This window comes from Lissotriton helveticus, chromosome 1_1 (assembly GCF_964261635.1).
Source record: "Lissotriton helveticus chromosome 1_1, aLisHel1.1, whole genome shotgun sequence".
In the NCBI taxonomy this organism is placed as follows: domain Eukaryota; kingdom Metazoa; phylum Chordata; class Amphibia; order Caudata; family Salamandridae; genus Lissotriton; species Lissotriton helveticus.
In genome coordinates, this window is record NC_136057.1 from 1100170487 (window position 1) to 1100189391 (window position 18905).

At 46.3% G+C, this 18905-nt stretch overlaps 1 protein-coding gene across 1 annotated transcript in view; it reads right to left on the minus strand.

The window, feature by feature from the left end:
* The window catches only part of TPH2 (tryptophan hydroxylase 2), a 260084-nt gene that overhangs the window by 163327 nt on the left and 77852 nt on the right, over positions 1–18905 (minus strand). The window contains exon 7 of the mRNA XM_078649202.1: positions 7171–7367. Within this exon, the coding sequence (XP_078505328.1) occupies positions 7171–7367 (197 nt within the window). The remainder of the gene's footprint in view (positions 1–7170; positions 7368–18905) is intronic.

The following is an 18905-nucleotide window of genomic DNA, read 5'->3' on the forward strand; positions in this document are numbered from 1 at the left end:
CCACTCAGTCAATGGCAGCCGGTAAGGGCAATCAAGAGGAGATGGAGCCCTGAAGAGTGGCCCAGATGCCTGCCAGAAAGAGAAGAGGCGGGCACAGGAAACTGGCCCCCAAAGTTCCTACGGTCCAGGAGGAGGCAGATCTTGAGGGGGATGCCCTGGAATCTACAGGGGAGCAAGTGGCAAACTGGGGGACCTGTCTGAGCTGACCCATTGGCAGCAGGAAGGGAGGAATTCTGCAAGGAGCAGCAGAAATGCCCTTCTCTTGTTGGCTTGTGGCAGTAGGCTGCAAACCAGGCAGCAGTTGATCAGTCTGGATCACAGTGGATTTACTGGAAGAATGCTCTCCTGTATAGAGATCCTAAGGTTGCTGAGCCTGGATCAGCCCATGTGCTGGAGGTACCCCAGTGCCGCAGAGCCTTCCTACTGTGTCTGGCTCATGATGTCCCTTTGGCGGGTATTTGGGGCAAGACAAGATCTTTGAAAGGCTTGGCACCCACTTTATAGGACACAAATGCGCAAGGACTCTGACACGCATTGTAGGACTTGCCCGACTTGCCAGGCAAGTGGAAAGAGTGGGAGGAAGTGCAAGGCTCCTCTCCAACAATTTCCTGTAGTCAGCACCCTGTTTGAGAGGGTGGGTATTGACATTGTGGGCCTACTGGACCCCAAGACAGCTATGGTCAACAGGTTCATCCTGGTCTTGGTGGATCATGCCACCCAGTACCCTGAGGCTATCCCTCTCTGGACTACGAAGGCCACCGTGGTAGGCCAGACATTGGGGGGGACCTTTTCCCCATGTGGGTCCCAGAGAGGTGGTACCAACTTCATATCCAAGTATATGAAGTCCTTGTGGCAGGAGTGCGGCGTTACCTATAAGTTCACCACTCCTTACCACGCCCAAGGTGATGGGCTAGTTGAAAGATTCAACCGGACCATAAAAAGCATGATTATTGGGGGAAATATCCATTACAACGCAGTCATTACGTCGACCTACCTTTACAACGCAACTGTTACAATGCAACTGCCTTTATATCACATTCCATTGCAGTGCATGACATTACAATGCATGTCACTACAACAAATGCAATTACAAAGCACACCATTACAACGCATGCCATTACAACGCATTATAAGGTAAGTAATGGAGATTTGTTTAGTATTAGGGTGGTTATGGGTTTTGGGATACACTGGAATATTAATTTTTACCCCTACACTATCCAACACTTTCCCTACTGTTGCACTAACTGGAGTGGGAATAGTAATTTTTACCCCTACACTATCCAACACTTAGTAATTTTTATCCCTACACAATCCAACACTTACCCTACTGCTGCACTCACTGGAGTGGGAATAGTAATTTTTACCCCGACACTATCCAACACTTACCCTGCTGTTACCCTAAAAGTATTATGCATTGTAATGGTATGCGTTGTAATGGTATGTGTTATCATGGAATGCTTTGTAATGGTAATTTAAAAAAATGTGTTGTAATGGCATGAGTTGTAAAATCATGCAATGTAATGGTAGTTGCGATGTAAAGACTGCGTTGTAAAAGCATGTGTTGTAATTGCAAGCGTTGTAACGGCATATATTCGATTATTGGTCTTGCAGAGCCCATGAGGCGTAAGTGGGATGTCCTCTACCATGCCTGCTGTTTGCTTACAGTGAAGTCCATAGGGTTCAATCCCTTTGAACTCATGTATGCGCATCCTGTAAGAGGACCTCAGAGTCTGGTCAAAGAAGGCTGAGAGAAAGCTCCAAGTAAACCGCCCCAGGATGTATACAGCTACGTGCTGGCCTTCAGGAATCAGACTAAGCGCTTCAGACGACTCGCTCAGGCGAATCTGGATGCCAGCCAGGAAGAGATGAAGAGGTGGTACGATCAGAATGTCACTCTGATCAAGTTTTAGCCTGGCCAAAAAGTGTGAGTTATGGCCCCAGTGGAGCCTTGTGAGCTCCAGGACAAGTGGACTGGGCCCTTTGAGTTGATGGAGCAAAAAAGTATAGTCACCTATCCGGTGGACTTTCAGTCTCCCTGGAACCCTTTGCGGGTCCTACACGTGAACCACCTCAAGCCCCACTTGGAGAGGTCCGAAGTGAGCATGCTCCTAGTGACAGATAATTGAATGGAGGAGGAGAATGAGCCTCTCCCTGACCTCCTGTCTGCTAAGGAACATGATCGGTCAGTGTACGGTGTAAACCTCTCCCCTGCCCTGACCCTTGAACAGCAAAGGGACTGCCGCCAGCTGTTGAGGCAGTTTGATGCTCTGTTCTTCCTGATCCCTGGTGTCACTCAGTGGTGTGTCCATGATGTAGACACTGGGGACAGTCCTACAGTAAAACACAACATTTACAGGTTGATGACAGGGGAAAGCTAGCATCAAGGAGGGAGTCTCCAAGATGTTGGCTCTAGGGATGATTGAACCCTCAAACAGCCCCTGGGCCAGCCCAGTAGTCTTGGTCCCAAAGGTTGCCACACCCGGTGCCATGCCATAACTTTGGATCTGTATGGACTACTGAGGGCTAAATTCAGTCAAAAGGAATTATGCACACCCCCTCCCCAGAGCTCATGAGCTCATTGATCGGTTGGGAGCTGCCAAGTACCTAAGTGCATTTGACTTAACGTATGGGTACTGGCAGATTACCTTAACTGATGGGACCAAGGAGAGGTCTGCATTTTCAACCCCAGAGGGGCACTACCAATTCCAGGTGATGCCCTTTGGGTTGAAAAATGCCCCAGCCACATTTCAGAGGTTGGTCAACCAGGTGTTGGCTGGGCTGGAGGATTTCAGTGCCGCCTACCTGGATGATATTGCAGTGTTCAGTGCCACTTGGGAGGAACATCTGCACCACCTCTGGGAAGTGTTGAAGGCCCTGCAGAGGGCAGGTTTCACAGTCATGGCCAGCAAGTGCCAGATAGGGCAGGGATCAGAGGTGTACTTAGGACACCAGCTAGGAAGTAGCCAGGTGACGGCCCTACAGCCTAAGATTGATACCATTCTGGCTTGGGAACCCCCCAACATCCAGACAGAGTTGAGGGCCTTCTTAGGCCTCACCGGATATTACAGGTGATTTGTAAAGGGGTATGGCACCATTGTTGCCCCCTTGACTGAGATGACTTCCAGGAAGCAGCCCAGGAAGGTAAACTGGACTGACACCTGTCAGATAGCTTTTGATGCCCTGAAATCTGCCATGTGCACGGCGCCCGTGCTCAAGGCGCCCAACTTTTCACAAGAATTAGTGGCGCACACAGATGCTTCAGAGCATGGTGTGGGGCTGTTCTCTCACAACTGAAAGATGTGGGCCTAGACCAACCCGTAGCCTTCACTAGTAGGAGGTTACTTCCCCGTGAACAGAGGTGAAGTGCAATTGAGTGTGAGGCTTTTTCTGTGGTCTGGGTACTGAAGAAGCTGAGGCCCTACTTATTTGGGACTCATTTACGGGTTCAAACAGACCACAGGCCCCTCAGATGGTTGATGCAGATGAGTGGTGAGAACCCAAAACTGTGAGGTGGTCCAATTCCCTACAGGGGATGGACTTTACGGTGGAACACCGCCCTGGTACAGAACACGCCAATGCTGATGGTCTGTCCAGATTCTTCCGTCTTAGTGACGAGAACTCCCAGGAGGATGGGTAGTTCTCCCCACTTTTTAGCTAGAGGAGACACATGTTAGACATGGCAACCTTGGTGTGGTTTCCCCTGTATTTTTGCCTCTGACTCCTGTGTTTTTGCTGTGTGCTGGACTTTGTTTTTGCTGGTCTAGATGCTTTGGGCACTTTGCCACTGCTGATCAGTGCCAAAGTGTACATTATCTCTCTATCAATTGTGAATATGGATTGATGTTTAAGCAATTGGCTTGTTTGACTTACTACTAAGTCCCTAGTACAGTGCACTGTGTGTGCCAAGGGCCTGTAAGTCAAATGCTACTAGTGAGCCCACAGCACTGATTGTGCCACCCACACAAGTAGCTTTGCAAAAGGTTATCAGACCTGCCATTGAAGTGTATGTGTGCAGTCTGGTACTGCCATGTTGACCTGGCAAGTGCACCAATTCAACACCTTCCCTTTTCTTACATGTAAGTCACCCCTACGTCAGACCCAAGGTACCCCTGTGGGCAGGGTGCAGTGTATATGAAAGGTAGGACATGTGCTGATGTGTGTAACATGTCCTGATAGTGAACTACAGTGAATTGTGTTTTTCACTATTGAAAGGCTCTCTGTCCCATAAGATAGAATGGGAGTTTATTTATAACATCTTATAAGTATAACTTTCCATTGGGACAAGATAGAAAGATGGAGTTTAGTATGCCTAAACTCAGAATATAAAAATGCATCTTTTAGGAAAGATGATTTTCATATTGTGTGTTTGAAAATACCACTGTTATATAGGGTTTGCACTGATGCCTTTTCAAATCGCCCGCCGTGGATATAAAAGTGTACTATCTGATGTGTGGATTACTAATGTACGACACTGCATGACTGTACCTGATTTTGTTAAGGTTTTTTTTCTGTGTTTAAAAAAAAAGCACAATAAAAATATAAAAAAAGAAAATACCGCTGTTAGAAAGTAGTTATTTTCTTTGAAACCCATCATGTGTGCCTCTGCTGGTTTGTGGATTGGCTGTCTGGCTTGAGTGTGGCAGAGGCTGGGGATGTGGATTCACTGTAGACAGCCACTGGGGGTTGTGGTGTATCCTGGATGAGTCAGAACTGGGCTAAATAGACCTGGGCTGCATTTAGTGTAGGGAGAAGAGAGTTCCTTTCACCTGAATGTGCCTGGTCTGCCTTACACAATGCAGTCTCCAGAAACCACCTGAGACCAGAGAGGACAGAACTGGTATTGACTGAGTACAGAGCCTCTTTGCCACAAGAGAACAAAGAGAAATGCTGTATAAATATTGGGGCCCAGACCCCAGAGCTTAAGTATACTTCTGGACTCAAGAGGAACCTCTGCCAAGGAAAACTTGGGAAAGCTGAAGGAGAAGCACTGCCCCATTGCTGTGTGCTGTCTGGATTTGGCCTACAGTGGCTGTTTCTGCAGAGGAGAGGATAAAGACTTTGCTGTGTCTCCTCTTGAAGAAGATCTGCAAGGGCTTGAAGGAGAGCTTGCTTCCTGTTCCGAAGTCTCAGGGACACAAAGACTTCATCACCAGCTCCTCTGAACGTCCTTGCTGGGAGTTCTGACCTGCCAAGAGGTGCCTGTTGCTGAGTTGGGTCTCGGGAGATTGTTCCTGCTGTTGGGAGCTAGAAAAGTGAAGCAACTAAAAGAAGAGCGATGCATCTGCACCTGTTTCTGATGCATTGCTGCTGTGCCGCTGAAGAAACCGACGCAGCGCCTGCCTGTGGCTGGAGAAATCACCACATGACAAATCCTGTGCACCAATCTTCGAAGTTCGAGATCACCAAACCAATTCCGACTCAGGCCTGCTGTGCAGCTGCAAGAACCAACACATCATGGGAGAGCAGCTGGAGAGACCAATGCAGCGCAGTTGCCACCGCCGCATCGAGTACTGATTCATCCCTGGTACCCACGTATCGCACCGAGGTGTGAAGTCTACAAGGACACCGGGGCCACAGTAAGAAACCAACACATGACCTCCCCTCACATTAAGAAACCGACACATCACCTCCCCGTTAGTACGGAACCAACCTATCAGCTCCCCTGCGTAGCAGTAAGGAACCAATGCATCACCTCCCCTGGAGTAAGGAACCAACATATCACCTTGCCTGGACGTAAGGAACTGACGCATCACCTTCCCTGCCACTTTTTTTGTTTATGATTGTGGTGCATCCAAGGTGCTTTGTGTTGAAAGTGTTACATCTATAGTTTGCTATGGACAGAACTGTTTGTACCTTCTAAGGATTACATTTTGATTACTGTAATGTGGATTTTGGTCGTTTTGGTCTTGTTTGGTTTAGATAACGATTACTTAATTTTCTAACTTGGCGTGGTGTCCATTTGTAGTGTTTTCACTATACTACTGTATGTGTGCACAAATGCTTTACACTCTGCCTCTGAGATAAGCCTGTCTTTTCGTGCCAAGCTATCAAGGGGGTGAGCAGGGGTTATTTTAGAAGTGTATCCCCTTACCCTGACTAGGAAGTTGGGTCCTTACTTGGACAAACCGTTGCTAACTAGAGACCCCCATTTCTAACAGGAACTTATGGCCTTAGCATAGTCATCGGTATGTAAAGTAGGCCGGGTGTAATTATTGAAACTGGATGAGTCAGAGAATGCAAAGATTACCAGACTAGAGGGCGCTATTCATCCATTCATCAACTCTACATCCTCCAGTGGGCCTAGTTACCCCTCCCAGCACATTCTCAGGGACCCCATAAAGAGTGGGGAGTGTGTCACTTGAGTCCTATAGATCTGAGATAGCCCTCCATTTACCGGGAGTCCCATGAGAAAGTGTACTTCCAAAGACTTCCTGATAATCCACCAAGGCATGCGGCAACTGTATGTATGATAAAATTGAAATCCATGCAGGTTAAAGTCAATCTTTAGGTTCTGAAAGGACTTCATGTGGCTGCCCTTTTGCAAGGCACATGTCCCTCAAGCACAAAATTCCAATACGGTCCCAGCCTTGAAATACCTCTACCGGTGCCACCCAGTCCAGCCAGCAGCCTAGCCAAAGGGGGGTTTCAGATGTCCTTTGCCTGTCCCATCCCGTCCACCTCAGTCCGACTCGTCATGCTTAGCCCTGGGCAGTTCAACTCAGTGCCGCCTCCATGCTTGGAACACCACCCTTGTTGGCTCTGGGAGCAACCCAGGGATGGGACCGCCATCAAGGAGGCCTGTTATATCATCTAAGCTAATCAGTGCCATTTCCTGAGTGGAGGGTGTGTTCTGTGAGTATCTCTGCAGTTTTATCTAGATGGAGAATCGGCCCCTGCCATGGATGGCCCTGTGAGCAATATTTTGGTAAATGCTGACAATGTCAAGTGCCCTTAATGATGTACTGCTATTGATCTGTAATGCAGCAATATGTAGTTAGCTATTATCACAAACATTTGATTTGTTCCAACACTCCAATCTCTCACCAAGTAAGAATCTGTTTTATCTATCACTATCTATATGAGATTTGATATAGTCATAATTGTATAATGGAAAGTGTACATGAGATTCATTTTTGGCTTTCAATTCTGTCTACAATAGATTCATCTTACCTTTAAGAAACATGGAAACATCTTCCAATTGGGGTACATTGTCCTCTCTGTATCCACAGTGCTTGCTCAATAATGGGAGGTTTTTCAGATACTCTCGACAAGCATGAGTTGGATAGAGTTTTGTGAGTTCCCTGAAGATCGTTCCCCAGGTTTTGATTTCTTCTGGTGTGTATTCAACTCTAGGAATTGGTTGGCCACTAATAAAGAACACAAGAGTATTGGAACATACATAAATAGTCTGGGACATTGGATGCAAAAATATGGAAAATAAAAAAGAAGAGTGTCTGCTGAGTCTTCAACAAATTACAGTATTTTTAAGGTGTACCACTATCTGTAACTTGGGAAAATACATTGTTGGAATTATATACAATAGTACTTTACAGGAACATTATCTATCATGTCCTGGATTTGATAATAGATCTGTGGAACATAAATAAAATGCAAATGGCTAAAAGTCTTATCAGAAAACAGGTTTAACAAAAGTTCTCAACACATCGGTTGGCAATTGGCATACTGAAGTCAATTGTGAAGACAGATAACCTGAGGTCTGAAATGTCACAAGTTACATTGACTCCTTTATTGGCTTTTGCCTATTTGCACAGGACAGTTCCAAGCCCCCAAGATCTAAGGTCACTTTTCTCTCTTATCCTGATTGATATTTCTGCCCCTTCCGAAGTCCTACGCATTACGACAATATTTTAACAACTATATTAAAAGATAAGAGAGGGCAAAGACCATCCTTAACCAATGATATTAAAAAGAGAAAGTTGCTGTGGTTGCATGATGGTTAACTGACAGTTGACCAACAGTCCTTTAAGATGCTCCACAATGTAATAGGATATGTTAAGGGTTGTATGAAATATTATTTTGCTAGTATACAATGGTAAAATTCACCATTTTACACTTTCATAAAAGGTTTATTTTCTCCAACTATACCACTGCACTTCTGATGAACATCTTCCATTTTGTGGGAAAAGCATCCTACACAAATAGCATTGGCATGGGATGTCCTGTAAAATAACCAATACGAGATCCTAGAGATGTCATATTTAGCGGAAGAAAAACTAGAGTTGAGGACATTCAGGGCCAAATGTACAATGGTTTTTATCAGTCGCAAACAGGAAATCTGGCTGTTTGCGACCGCTGAAAAGGGTTGTGGCATGTACAAACCCTATTTTGCGAGTTGGTAACCTATTACCAACTCACAAAATAGGGCTTGCAAGTCGCTATTAGAAAGGTGCGTGTCAATGGCGTCCCTTCCTAATAGCGAGTCGCATTGGTATATACGATTGTTTTGCAACCGCAAATGCGGTCGCAAAACAATTGCAGTTACCACCTACTTTAAGTAGGTGGTAAGTCAGTTGACACTAGAACTAGGGACCATTTCCCCTTTGTGAATGTAAGCGGAAAAAAAATTCAGAGCGGACCTCTGCCTGCCCTTAAACAATAAAAAGAAGAAAACTTCCCATTTTTTTCTTTTAAACACATCCCAGGGAAACAAAAGTTGCTTTATTTAAAAAGCAAACACAGACATGGTGGTCTGCTGTCCCCAGGATGCCACCATCCCTGTAATAGTAGCCCATTTCTAATGGGTCGCATATTACGACCTGCCTCATGAATATTGATGAAGCAGGTCATTTGCGACCCCATTGAGAATCGCTAAATGTGTCTGAGACACATTAGTGCATTCTGTTTTGCAAGCCGTAAATCGCAATTTGCAACCTGTAAAATCAGAATGGTCCTACATCTTCCCCACTGTACTGCAAATCCATTAAATGTGGCTATATTTATGAAATGTGTAAGTGTTTCATAAAAGATCGCGAAATTAGCATAAGCAAACTCCTACAACTGCATGCATCCAGAGCTCGGATGTTCATTACTGACAGGGATATTTCAATGGGACAAAAATTTTAACAAACAGTCATCTAGAATTTTAGGAAACATATTGTGCCTTACATCTAAACCCCATCTAATAAAATTAACGGTCTCTCTCTCTTTCTCTCATAAACCTTTTCTAGTAAATAAAGACATTTGTGTTGGTTACTTTGCTATCTAGCCTACTTTCTAGTCTGGAGGAGACTAAAACAAACGTTTATAGTTTTTGCAGTGAGCGCCATGTTGTCATCCAATTTGCAAATGCTTGGTTTTTGTGTACATTTTCACATTATGTTCATACAAACATAACTTGGCTTGGGAAATAACTCTAAAGTTCATATTTTCTTTTATAAAAGATGTTCATCTCTTCCCGATCCATGGCAGCCCCATAAACTGGCCCTTCTCTCCAGCAGTGGCTGAAGTTAGATTTTCCCATTCGAAGCAGACCTTGATTAGATGTAAACAATCACATCATGGTCTGCCTGGAGAACATACGACCTTTTGGGGCAGCGTCCCTGCTGGGGTATTTTGGGTTAATTACGGGAACATCAACCTACTCATATCTAAGCACCATGAGAGGAAGGGAGAGAAAATGAAGTCAAATGGCTGCATGAAGCCTAGGAGGGAACTCTTGGATGGTTTCTTGTTTATCGCATAGCATACTCACTGCACACACATTCATTTCCCCCACCAAACACAGGGTGTTCTGACATAAGCATACATTTGATTTCTTCTTATGCAGGCATTTAGCAACCACTCTGTTTCATTTGCATAAATGTGAATAGAGATATCCAGACCTTGAGAAAGTTTACAGATGCAAGTGAACCATTAGGCAGTGTGGGCTGTCCCCTGCTGCCTTTCAGTTTGGCACATGCACTATGTTATATTAGAGATAAAGTAACCCCTGTCGTACACTATAAGGATATTATGAGTAACCAATGAGTTCCATAACCACATAGAGGAATGAGACAGAAGGTCAAGTTCCTTTATAAGGTTTTGGGAACTCGGAGGTGACTTGCAATATCCTGATCATGTACGCTGGGGATACTTAATCCCATATAATGCATGTCACACAATCGCATTTCCCACAAACTATTTAAAACTTTGGGGTCATATTCTCATTATTTCACCATTATTGGCACCTTGGTGCTAGGGTGGCTGCATTACAGGCAGGACCTTCCTCCACAAAAACAATCCCCTAAGGCTTTTTTCTCTTTCTACATGTGGTGGCCCCAGGGGGAAGCAAACCCCTTGATAAATATGCCCCCAAGTACGTAGCTCCTTCATATGACAGAGCGAGCATGTTTGCACAAATTGAGAATAAAAATAAAACATCTATTGTAAAATTAAATGAATCAAAAGCCAGTTAGATATTTGTTCCAGATAAGTCCAGCAAACTACTCTCTTGGCTGGTGACCCAGGAAGTTTCCAGCAGGATAGTATCAGCCATTCGGGACTGTTTCCAGCAGGATAGTAGCAGCCATTCGGGACTCCTCTGGAACCCTCTGGAAGGAGGTGCCTGCTATTGCAGTTTTTTGTTTGCTGCTTTTTACCAAAACCTCTATACGGCGCCCCTTGCCCCTCCACGAGAGGTTGAATCCCCACTAATTTGGGATATCCAGTTGCCTTCTATTCCCAAATATTTGGCCCAGGAACTCAATCAGCTTTTTACGGTGGAAGAGCTAGACTTGGCTATATCTGACCTCCAATCAGGCAAGACCTCCGGCCGTGATGGGGTTCCCATAGAGTTATTTAAGTGCTATCTCACCCATCTGATACCCTACTTGTTGGCGCTCCTAGCAGAAGCAAAAAAGCATGTTTTTTTCACTCGACCTGGATAATGCTATCATTGTGATTATACCGAAGGCGGCTCAACCTACAGTATGCTGCTCTTACCCGCTTATTTTCCTTATTAATGGGGGCATCAACATCTCCGCTAAGGTCCTAGCAACTAGGTTGGGTTTAACGCTGCCTTATTTAATCTATCCGGATCAATGTGGCTTTATGTCTGTCAGGAGCACACTCCATTGCAGGCGGATGGTACAGCTGGCCTTTCTCAATCGAGCTGCTTGGGAAGCTCCTTAGCCCTCCTCCTCATTTTTTTTCTAAAGGTACTCGACACAGTCTCATGGACATTTCTGGAAGCCATACTACAACAAGCTGGCTTTGGATTCTCCTTCCATAGATGTGTTGGTCTCCTAAGGAATGTCCACACTGCCCAGGTCCATGTGAATGAGTCTTTCCCTTGCCTATCCCAATCCGCATGGGCACTCTTCAGTGATGTCCTCCATCCCCCTTGTTGTTTGCCCTTGCAATTGAGTCTTAGATGCGCCTGATTAGATGAGATACTCGGATTCGGGGATGGCAGTTGGAGGGAGGCATTGAAGAGCACATTGCCCTCTATGTGGACAATGCTCTGCTGTTTCTAAGTGACCCTCAGTCTTCAGGCCCCAGATGCTTCGAGATCTCCGTCTGTATGAGGAGACCTCCAGTTTGCAGATCAGTATGTGCAAGTCACTCTTGGTACCTGTTACGGGGGATACTGCTGTAACAGCCTGATGCCCTGCTTTACCGGTGCGGAATCTGTTCTTTAAGTATCTTGTACTTCACATCTCTTGTTTCCCGGACCTAGCAAGGGCCCTCAATTTTTGATACCACACATCAGCCTTGGAAAGGACTTGTGAAGTTGAGTCACCTGCCACATAACCCGATGGGGAGCATTGCGTGATTCAAAATGATGAGCCTCCCTCACTATTCCTATGTTCTGGCAAACTTCCCTCATCAGATCCCTCAGACGTGGTTTTGATCCTTTACTTTAAAGAAGACAGCCTTCTTTTGGACAGGGTCAGACACCAAGTGGCCTTTGCCTCTGCAAGAAAGTCCCCATATGATGGGGGCCTTGGTATGACTGATATCTTTGGGTATTGCCTTGCTGCGCACCTGGTCCAGGTTAATTAGTAGTGTACAGAGGATGGGATCACCCTGTGAATTGTATTGAATTATATCTTATGGGCCTCAATGTCTTCTTGGTCTGCTCTAGGGCAGTCTGATATCCCCTGCTATTCCCTTCTGTACCTGGGTGACATTGCTCTGCTGGAGAACAGCCCTGCGTTAAAATCGTTGCCTTGCTGGCATGACACCACTGTGGCAAAGCACTCGGCTCTGGCAGGTGCCCAGTGGGACAGAATAGGAATCACGTACTTGGAGTAAGTTGCACTGATGTCATTTCGTGAGATGGGGACTAGTAATGCCTCTCCCACACGCAATTGTTTTGTTACATTCAGCTATATGACATGTCCTGCTTGTCTACCTCTCCATGGATGACAGATCCCTGGATACAATCATCTCAAGGCTAAGCAGATAATGGGTAGATTGGGCAAGGGAGGCATCTCTGTGCATTATCACTCACGGGTGATAAACGCTCCGGAACACTTCCTCCTTCTGAGCCGCAGGTGGGAGGCCTGGATGGCCGAGACGGATGATGATGACTCGAGGGAGGTGTGCTTGGCCCCAAGAGAACTGGTGATTCCCTTGAGACTTTGACTGGTTCAACTCAACTATCTCCATGAGACGTATCTGACCCCCCTCCCCCAATGATTGCAGCAGAGGGGAAATGTCGCACAAGCCTCATGTGTGAGATGAATCCTCCCCTCCACTGACATTTTTCCATGTGGTCTGGTCCTGCCCAACTTTGTCATCTTTGTGGGGTAGGATTGGGTGGAGAGTGAGATCTCTGGTTGTTTGGGCCGTCATATTGACTTGGGTCCTCGGATGGTCCTACTGGGTCTTTTGGAGGAAGCTTGGGGACCGAGATCCGAAACTGCCTGCATAAGTGTGGCCGCCTTGGTAGCCAAGCGGGACGTCACCCGCTCTTGGAAGCTGCCAGAACCTCTTTTACTGGCAGTCTGGAGGAAGGGAGACTGACAGCAGGCATTGTGACATCAGAACTGGATTGTAGTAACTTATAATAGTCAAGTTCTGATGTCTTTTGTTTCAAAACGGCGGCTGGGTGTGTCACAAGTCATCGATTATAAAGAAATTAGTGACTGACGTTTATACAGGGATTACAGAGTTTTATGTATTATAAAGTAATAAGTAAAATGGAGTGTTTTGTTACAAGGTGAGTAAGATGCTTAATAAAGTGAGTGAATTTTTCACACAAAAGCTAAGATACATGCATAAAATTCATCTATGTTGTGCAGTAAATGCAAATTACGTGCTCTCAGTTGTCAATTTGCCCCATGTTATGAGGATCAGATGCAGCCAGACCTATTTTTTCAGTTAACAGCCCTAAGCACAGTGGGGATGGAAGATTCCCTCTCACTTTATACTGTGGCGATATAACGTCCAACATGCTTAGTCCTAACGGAACAAAACAGAGCAGCTGCAAGAAACCCTCATTGACACCTGGCCTTTACTCAGAGAGAGTCCTAGCTGAAACCAAATTTGGCACCACCTCCACACTTTTCTTTGGACCCAAGTCATCATAGGAGACTTCTGCAGCAGGGCCGGCCTTGGGCATGGGCAAGTTGGGCCTAGTCCAGGGGCGCCAATATTCTGAGGGGCACAGCAGGGGAACTACCTCATTTAGGGCCAGATGTAGGTAGCCAAATACCGGTCGGTAACGGCCGAATCCGGCCGTTACCGACCGGTATTTGGCTTTTGACATGTAGGTGGCTCGGATTTTACAGAATCGGTATATTTACCGATTCGGTAAATTTACCACTTCGGTATTTTTCTGAATCGGTAAATATACCGATTCTGTAAATCCATATGTAGGTGGCACAGTTTGCTGTGCCACAGGCCCTTAGGAGTTCTTATTTTACCACCTAATCCTATTGGGTGGTAAAATACAGAATTCCAGTGTACATGCACATCTGTGCATGTACACCTATGCCATGTGACACACAGACATGCCCTTAGGGCATGTATGTGTGCCGCATGGCACACAAGCCTGCAATTGGGGTGCTACAGGGTGTCAAAGTGACACCCCGTTCCCCCTGGCAGGATTCGGTATTTACCGATTCTGTAAATACCGAATCGGTATTTCCCAATGATTCCTATGGGCTTCAAGGCCCATAGGAATCAATGGGAAATACTGATTCGGTATTTACAGAATCGGTAAATACCGAATCTTACAGATTCGGTAATTGCAGAATCAAGATTACCTACATCTGCCTGCTTCCTATTTACCTACTCTTAAATACCGATTCGGTATGATTCGGTATTTAAGAGTAAGTTAATCGGAATTACCTACATCTGGCCCTAAATGTCCTCCATCCCTCTTGGGCTCAATTGGGTTCCATTAAAGACTTTCCAATTAGCCCTTAATGTACCTCAGCGTAATTGTTGGCACTCCATCAACCCCTTGCCATCCTCCCATCTTCCTCACACCTCCTGCCATCACACCTCAACGACCCCATGGTCCCACAACAAACACCAATGGCCTCATTTATGAGGTTTTGCCGTAGGGAAGAGCCACATGCCTTCCTGCTGCGCTGTCATATGACAAAAGAAAAGGGCAGGAATGCCCATATATATCAGATACAACGCATTCCTGTCCTTTTCCCTTGTGCAGACACACAGTGGGCTGCCATGTACCAATTCACCCACTTTTGCACCAATGTGCAATGGTGCCTGCGTTGTGGGGATGATTATTTTTGTGCAGGAAGGGAAACCTTAATGCATATAAACAATCACAAGAGGCTTTTTCCTCTTTCTATGTGTGCTGCAGAATGCAGCACACATAGAAAACCAAAAAATTAAGAGAAATAAAGATATTTCCCCTTGTTATACCTCCCTTACACATCCCTTGGGGAGGTGTAAGTTTTTGGCACTGCCTCAGATTTACAATTTCTCGTAAATCTGAGGCAGTGCCAAAAAGCCATGGGTGTTGCTGGGAAAGCCCCCAGCAACACCCATTGCACGCCCCTTTAACGCAGAATACTGTGTTAAAGGGAAAAATATTTACGAGGCAACATTAAGCCAAAAAAAGTCGTTTGGTGCTGCCTCATTAATATGGAGCAGGCTCCTGCACCATAGACGTGTGCAGGCAGCAAGGCAAACGTGTGTGTATGTTTAACTGATCTAAAGACTTTTTAATGTTTTAACCTACTTTTTAACAAAAAACTGCTCTTTTAAACTTGGGCTCACCTACCTGTCATCCTGATCATGCCACAAACTGCACAGCTCCCCTGTCCACCACTGGTTTTCCTGCTTGTGTGGAGGGAGTATCGGCCACAGATTCTTTTTCCCTCACTTCCGGGCAGGAGACCGGAGGGGGCGAAACCTCACTTTCCTATTTAACACACCTGCCAGACTCTCGGCGCAGCGGACGCACGCAGGCAGCAAGGCAAGCGTGTGTGTATGTTTAACTGCTCTAAAGGCTTTTTAAGTCTATTTACCTATTTTAAAACAAAAACCAGCTCGTTTAAACTTGTGCTCCCCTACCTGTCCTACTGATCACGGCACAAACCGCACTGCTCCCCGGTCCACCACGGGTTTTTCCACTTGTGTGGAGGAAGTATCTGGCACAGATTATTTTCCCTCACTTCCGGGCAGGAGACCGGAGGGGGCGAAGCCTCACTTTTCTATTTAACACACATGCCAGACTCTCGGCGCAGCGTACGCGCGCAGGCAGCAAGGCAAGCGTGTGTGTATGTTTAACTGCTCTAAAGGTTTTTTAAGTGTTTTTACCTACTTTTTAACAAAAAACAGCTCTTTTAAACTTGTGCTCACCTACCTGTACTACTGATCATGCCACAAACCGCACTGCTCCCCGATCCACCACAGGTTTTCCAGTTTGTGTGAAGGGAGTATCCGGCCACAGATTCTTTTTCACTCACTTCCGGGCAGGAGACCGGAGAGGGTGGAGCCTCACTTTCCTATTTAACACACATGCCAGATTCTTCACGCAGCGGCATGCCGAAGGCGACCAAAGGCAAGTCCGTCTGTGCCCGTCCGCATCCGACTGGGGCGAGGGGCCACAACCCCTGCCTGTTCCCGGACTCATCTTAGGTCCTATAGCCCACACTCCCTCCTCAACCTAAGAGGAACTACACATGACAGATGCTGACACTCCTGGAATGTTGCAATTGAGCACATTAACTGTCCACACTGTGGGTTTAACTTACAACTAATCATTAAGACATGCAGCCCCCCCCGCAAATCATCCCATTCTAAAGATGTTCCTGCTGAACTGCAGATCATTCCCTAAGCATGCCACTGAAATCGCCTTGTTATTGGAAGATTCTAAACCTGATGTTCTCTTTCTGACAGAAACTTGGCTCAATATTGAGTCCGAGCTAGTTCTCACTCAAACTCTCCCTCACTGCTACCTCATACAACGAGAAGACCGCAAAAAGGACAGTAGGGGAGGCTTAGGGATTGTTTTTCAAGACCCTTATAACTGTCGCATTTCCCCAAACCAGGTATCAGACTGTGAGAGTCTTTCCTTCTCCATTGATTTCTCCCCCACTGATTTCTTCCCCACTATTACCTTATCTGGGCTACTCATTTATCGCCCAGCTGGGGCCCTAGGTCAATTCCTCAATATCCTCCCGCTAACCATAGCCAATCTAGCTTGCTCACAGCATTAGGGGATCTTAATATTCACCTACACAACACCTCTGATCACACCCCAAATGAGCTGATAATGAGCCTCTCCGCACTTTAGCTAAAGCAGAAACTATTTGAACCCACCCATAATAAAGGCCACTTACTTGACCCCATTTTCAGCAACTGCACCGAACTTACAACAGGAAGGCCGTCCCCGCTCCCCTGGTCTGACCAAAACCTGATCTCCCTGTCCTGGGATATCCCTGACCCCACCTTCCCACCCAACTCTGCTTCCCGCAGTGAACGTAACTGGTCCAAGCTTTCCAGGGAACAATGGATGTCAGCCCTCGAAGCCACCAGACCTGACAGAGACCCTAACCCTATCCCAGCTAACGAGAAATTTTATTATTGGATCCTGAGCTCCCTAGCTATGTGCTTCCCCATGAGGCACACTCACAAAAAATGCAGAGCTAAAACTTCCCAAAGCTACAGGAACTCAAACAACACTGCAAAAGGTTAGAGACTAAACTATGCAGCCCCCAATAGAGCTGAATATAGGGAGGCAATAAAAACCTATAAAGGCGAAATCAAAGCCGCTCAAGTGGCCTTCTACGAAGAAAAAATGAATGCAGCTTCTAGTACTCCTAAGGAAATCTTTCGGATTGCCAAAACCCTCTTGAAACTGCCTCAGAAACAACCAAACCCGATCGATGCCCAATCCCGCTGCAACAACCTGGCGGAATTCTTCCACCAGAAAATACAAAAAATATACTCTACCGTTTCACCTATCCAGTCTGAATTAGCCTCGGCCCTCACCACTAGCTCAGGATACGGAGCACGAGCCACCTTGGAGGTCCTCCCCCCCTCTAGACCTCGTAACCTTAGACCCTATCATGCACCCTCAGACCCTGTGCCCCCCCCCCCCGAGCCCTGGCACCAGTCATGGTAAACATTCTACCAACTGCCCTTGACCTGCTTAACGCCTCCATCTCCTCAGGAGTGGTCCCCCCTGCATGGAAATGTGCTATGGTAAAGGCTCTCCTAAAAAAGCCCAACTTGGACCAAGACAGCCTTAGCAACTACAGCCCTAACTCTCTCCTTCCTTGGCTGAGTAAGAGTTTAGAAAAATACGTCAACTAAGTGCTGGTAGAGTTTCTAGAATCTAACAATTTACTCGATCTTTCATAGACTGGCTTTGGTCCCCAACATGGGACCGAAACCGCCCTCCTCCTAGTAACGGAGGAGGCCAGGAGGATCCTGGATCAAGTGGGTTCTGCGGCAATTATCCTTCTTGACCTGAGTGCCTCATTTGACACTGTAAACCAAGACACGCTGATTCATAGACTTGGGAACCTGGAAGTGTCAGGCAGTGCCATCCCCTGGATACAATCCTTCCTAGGTGAACGCTCTTTCCAGGTCTTTGAAGGCGATGTTGTCTCCAAACGTATGGCCCTCAGTTGTGGTGTGCCTCAGGGCTCCTCCCTGAGCCCCACACTGTTTACTATTTATATGAGTCCCCTGGCAGAGATTGTCCGTCCATTTGGCATAAAAATCATTACCTAAGCTGATGACACTCAGCTTGTGGTGACCATAAAGGATGTATGACGTTACAACGCAGGCTATTTCAACGCCTGCCTTTACAACGCGGTTTTTACATCGCAAACCTTTACAACGTATAGCGCTTAGAGGTGCTGGATAGTGGTAAGTATCATTTTCTATTCCAACTCCAGTCCCCGTGGACACTAGGGAAGGTGTTGGATAGAAAATTAAACGTATTCCCTATCCTAGAGCGCCCCCCAGCGCAATGCGTTGTAATGGTTTGCGTTGTAATGACCGCGTTGTAATGGTAGTGCGTTGTAATAGTTTCGTTGTAAAGGTTGTTCACTGACCATAAACCACCCAGAGAAGTCACCAAACTACCTAGGAAGTTGCCCAGAGGAGGAAGCCAAATGGATGGAACACTCTTGCCTAAAGCTCAATGGGGACAAAACCGAGCTCATGCTTCGCAGGAACTCCCCCTCTTTTAACTCGGAGCTAATTTGGCAAAAATGCCTTGGCCCTGCCCCAGTCCCCAAAAACCAGATCAAAAGCTTTGTCATCTGGGTGGACCACTCCCTTAGTTTTAACTACCAAGCGGCAAAACTTTCGGCCACTTGCTACGGCATGCTGAGGATACTACGTAAAATACTTCCCCTTCTCCCATTTCAGGCAAGAAAAAATCCTGGTCCAAGGACTTATACTATCGAGCCTGGATTATGGGAATGCCCTATATCTAGGGGCCCCTCAATCCACCATTCGCAAGC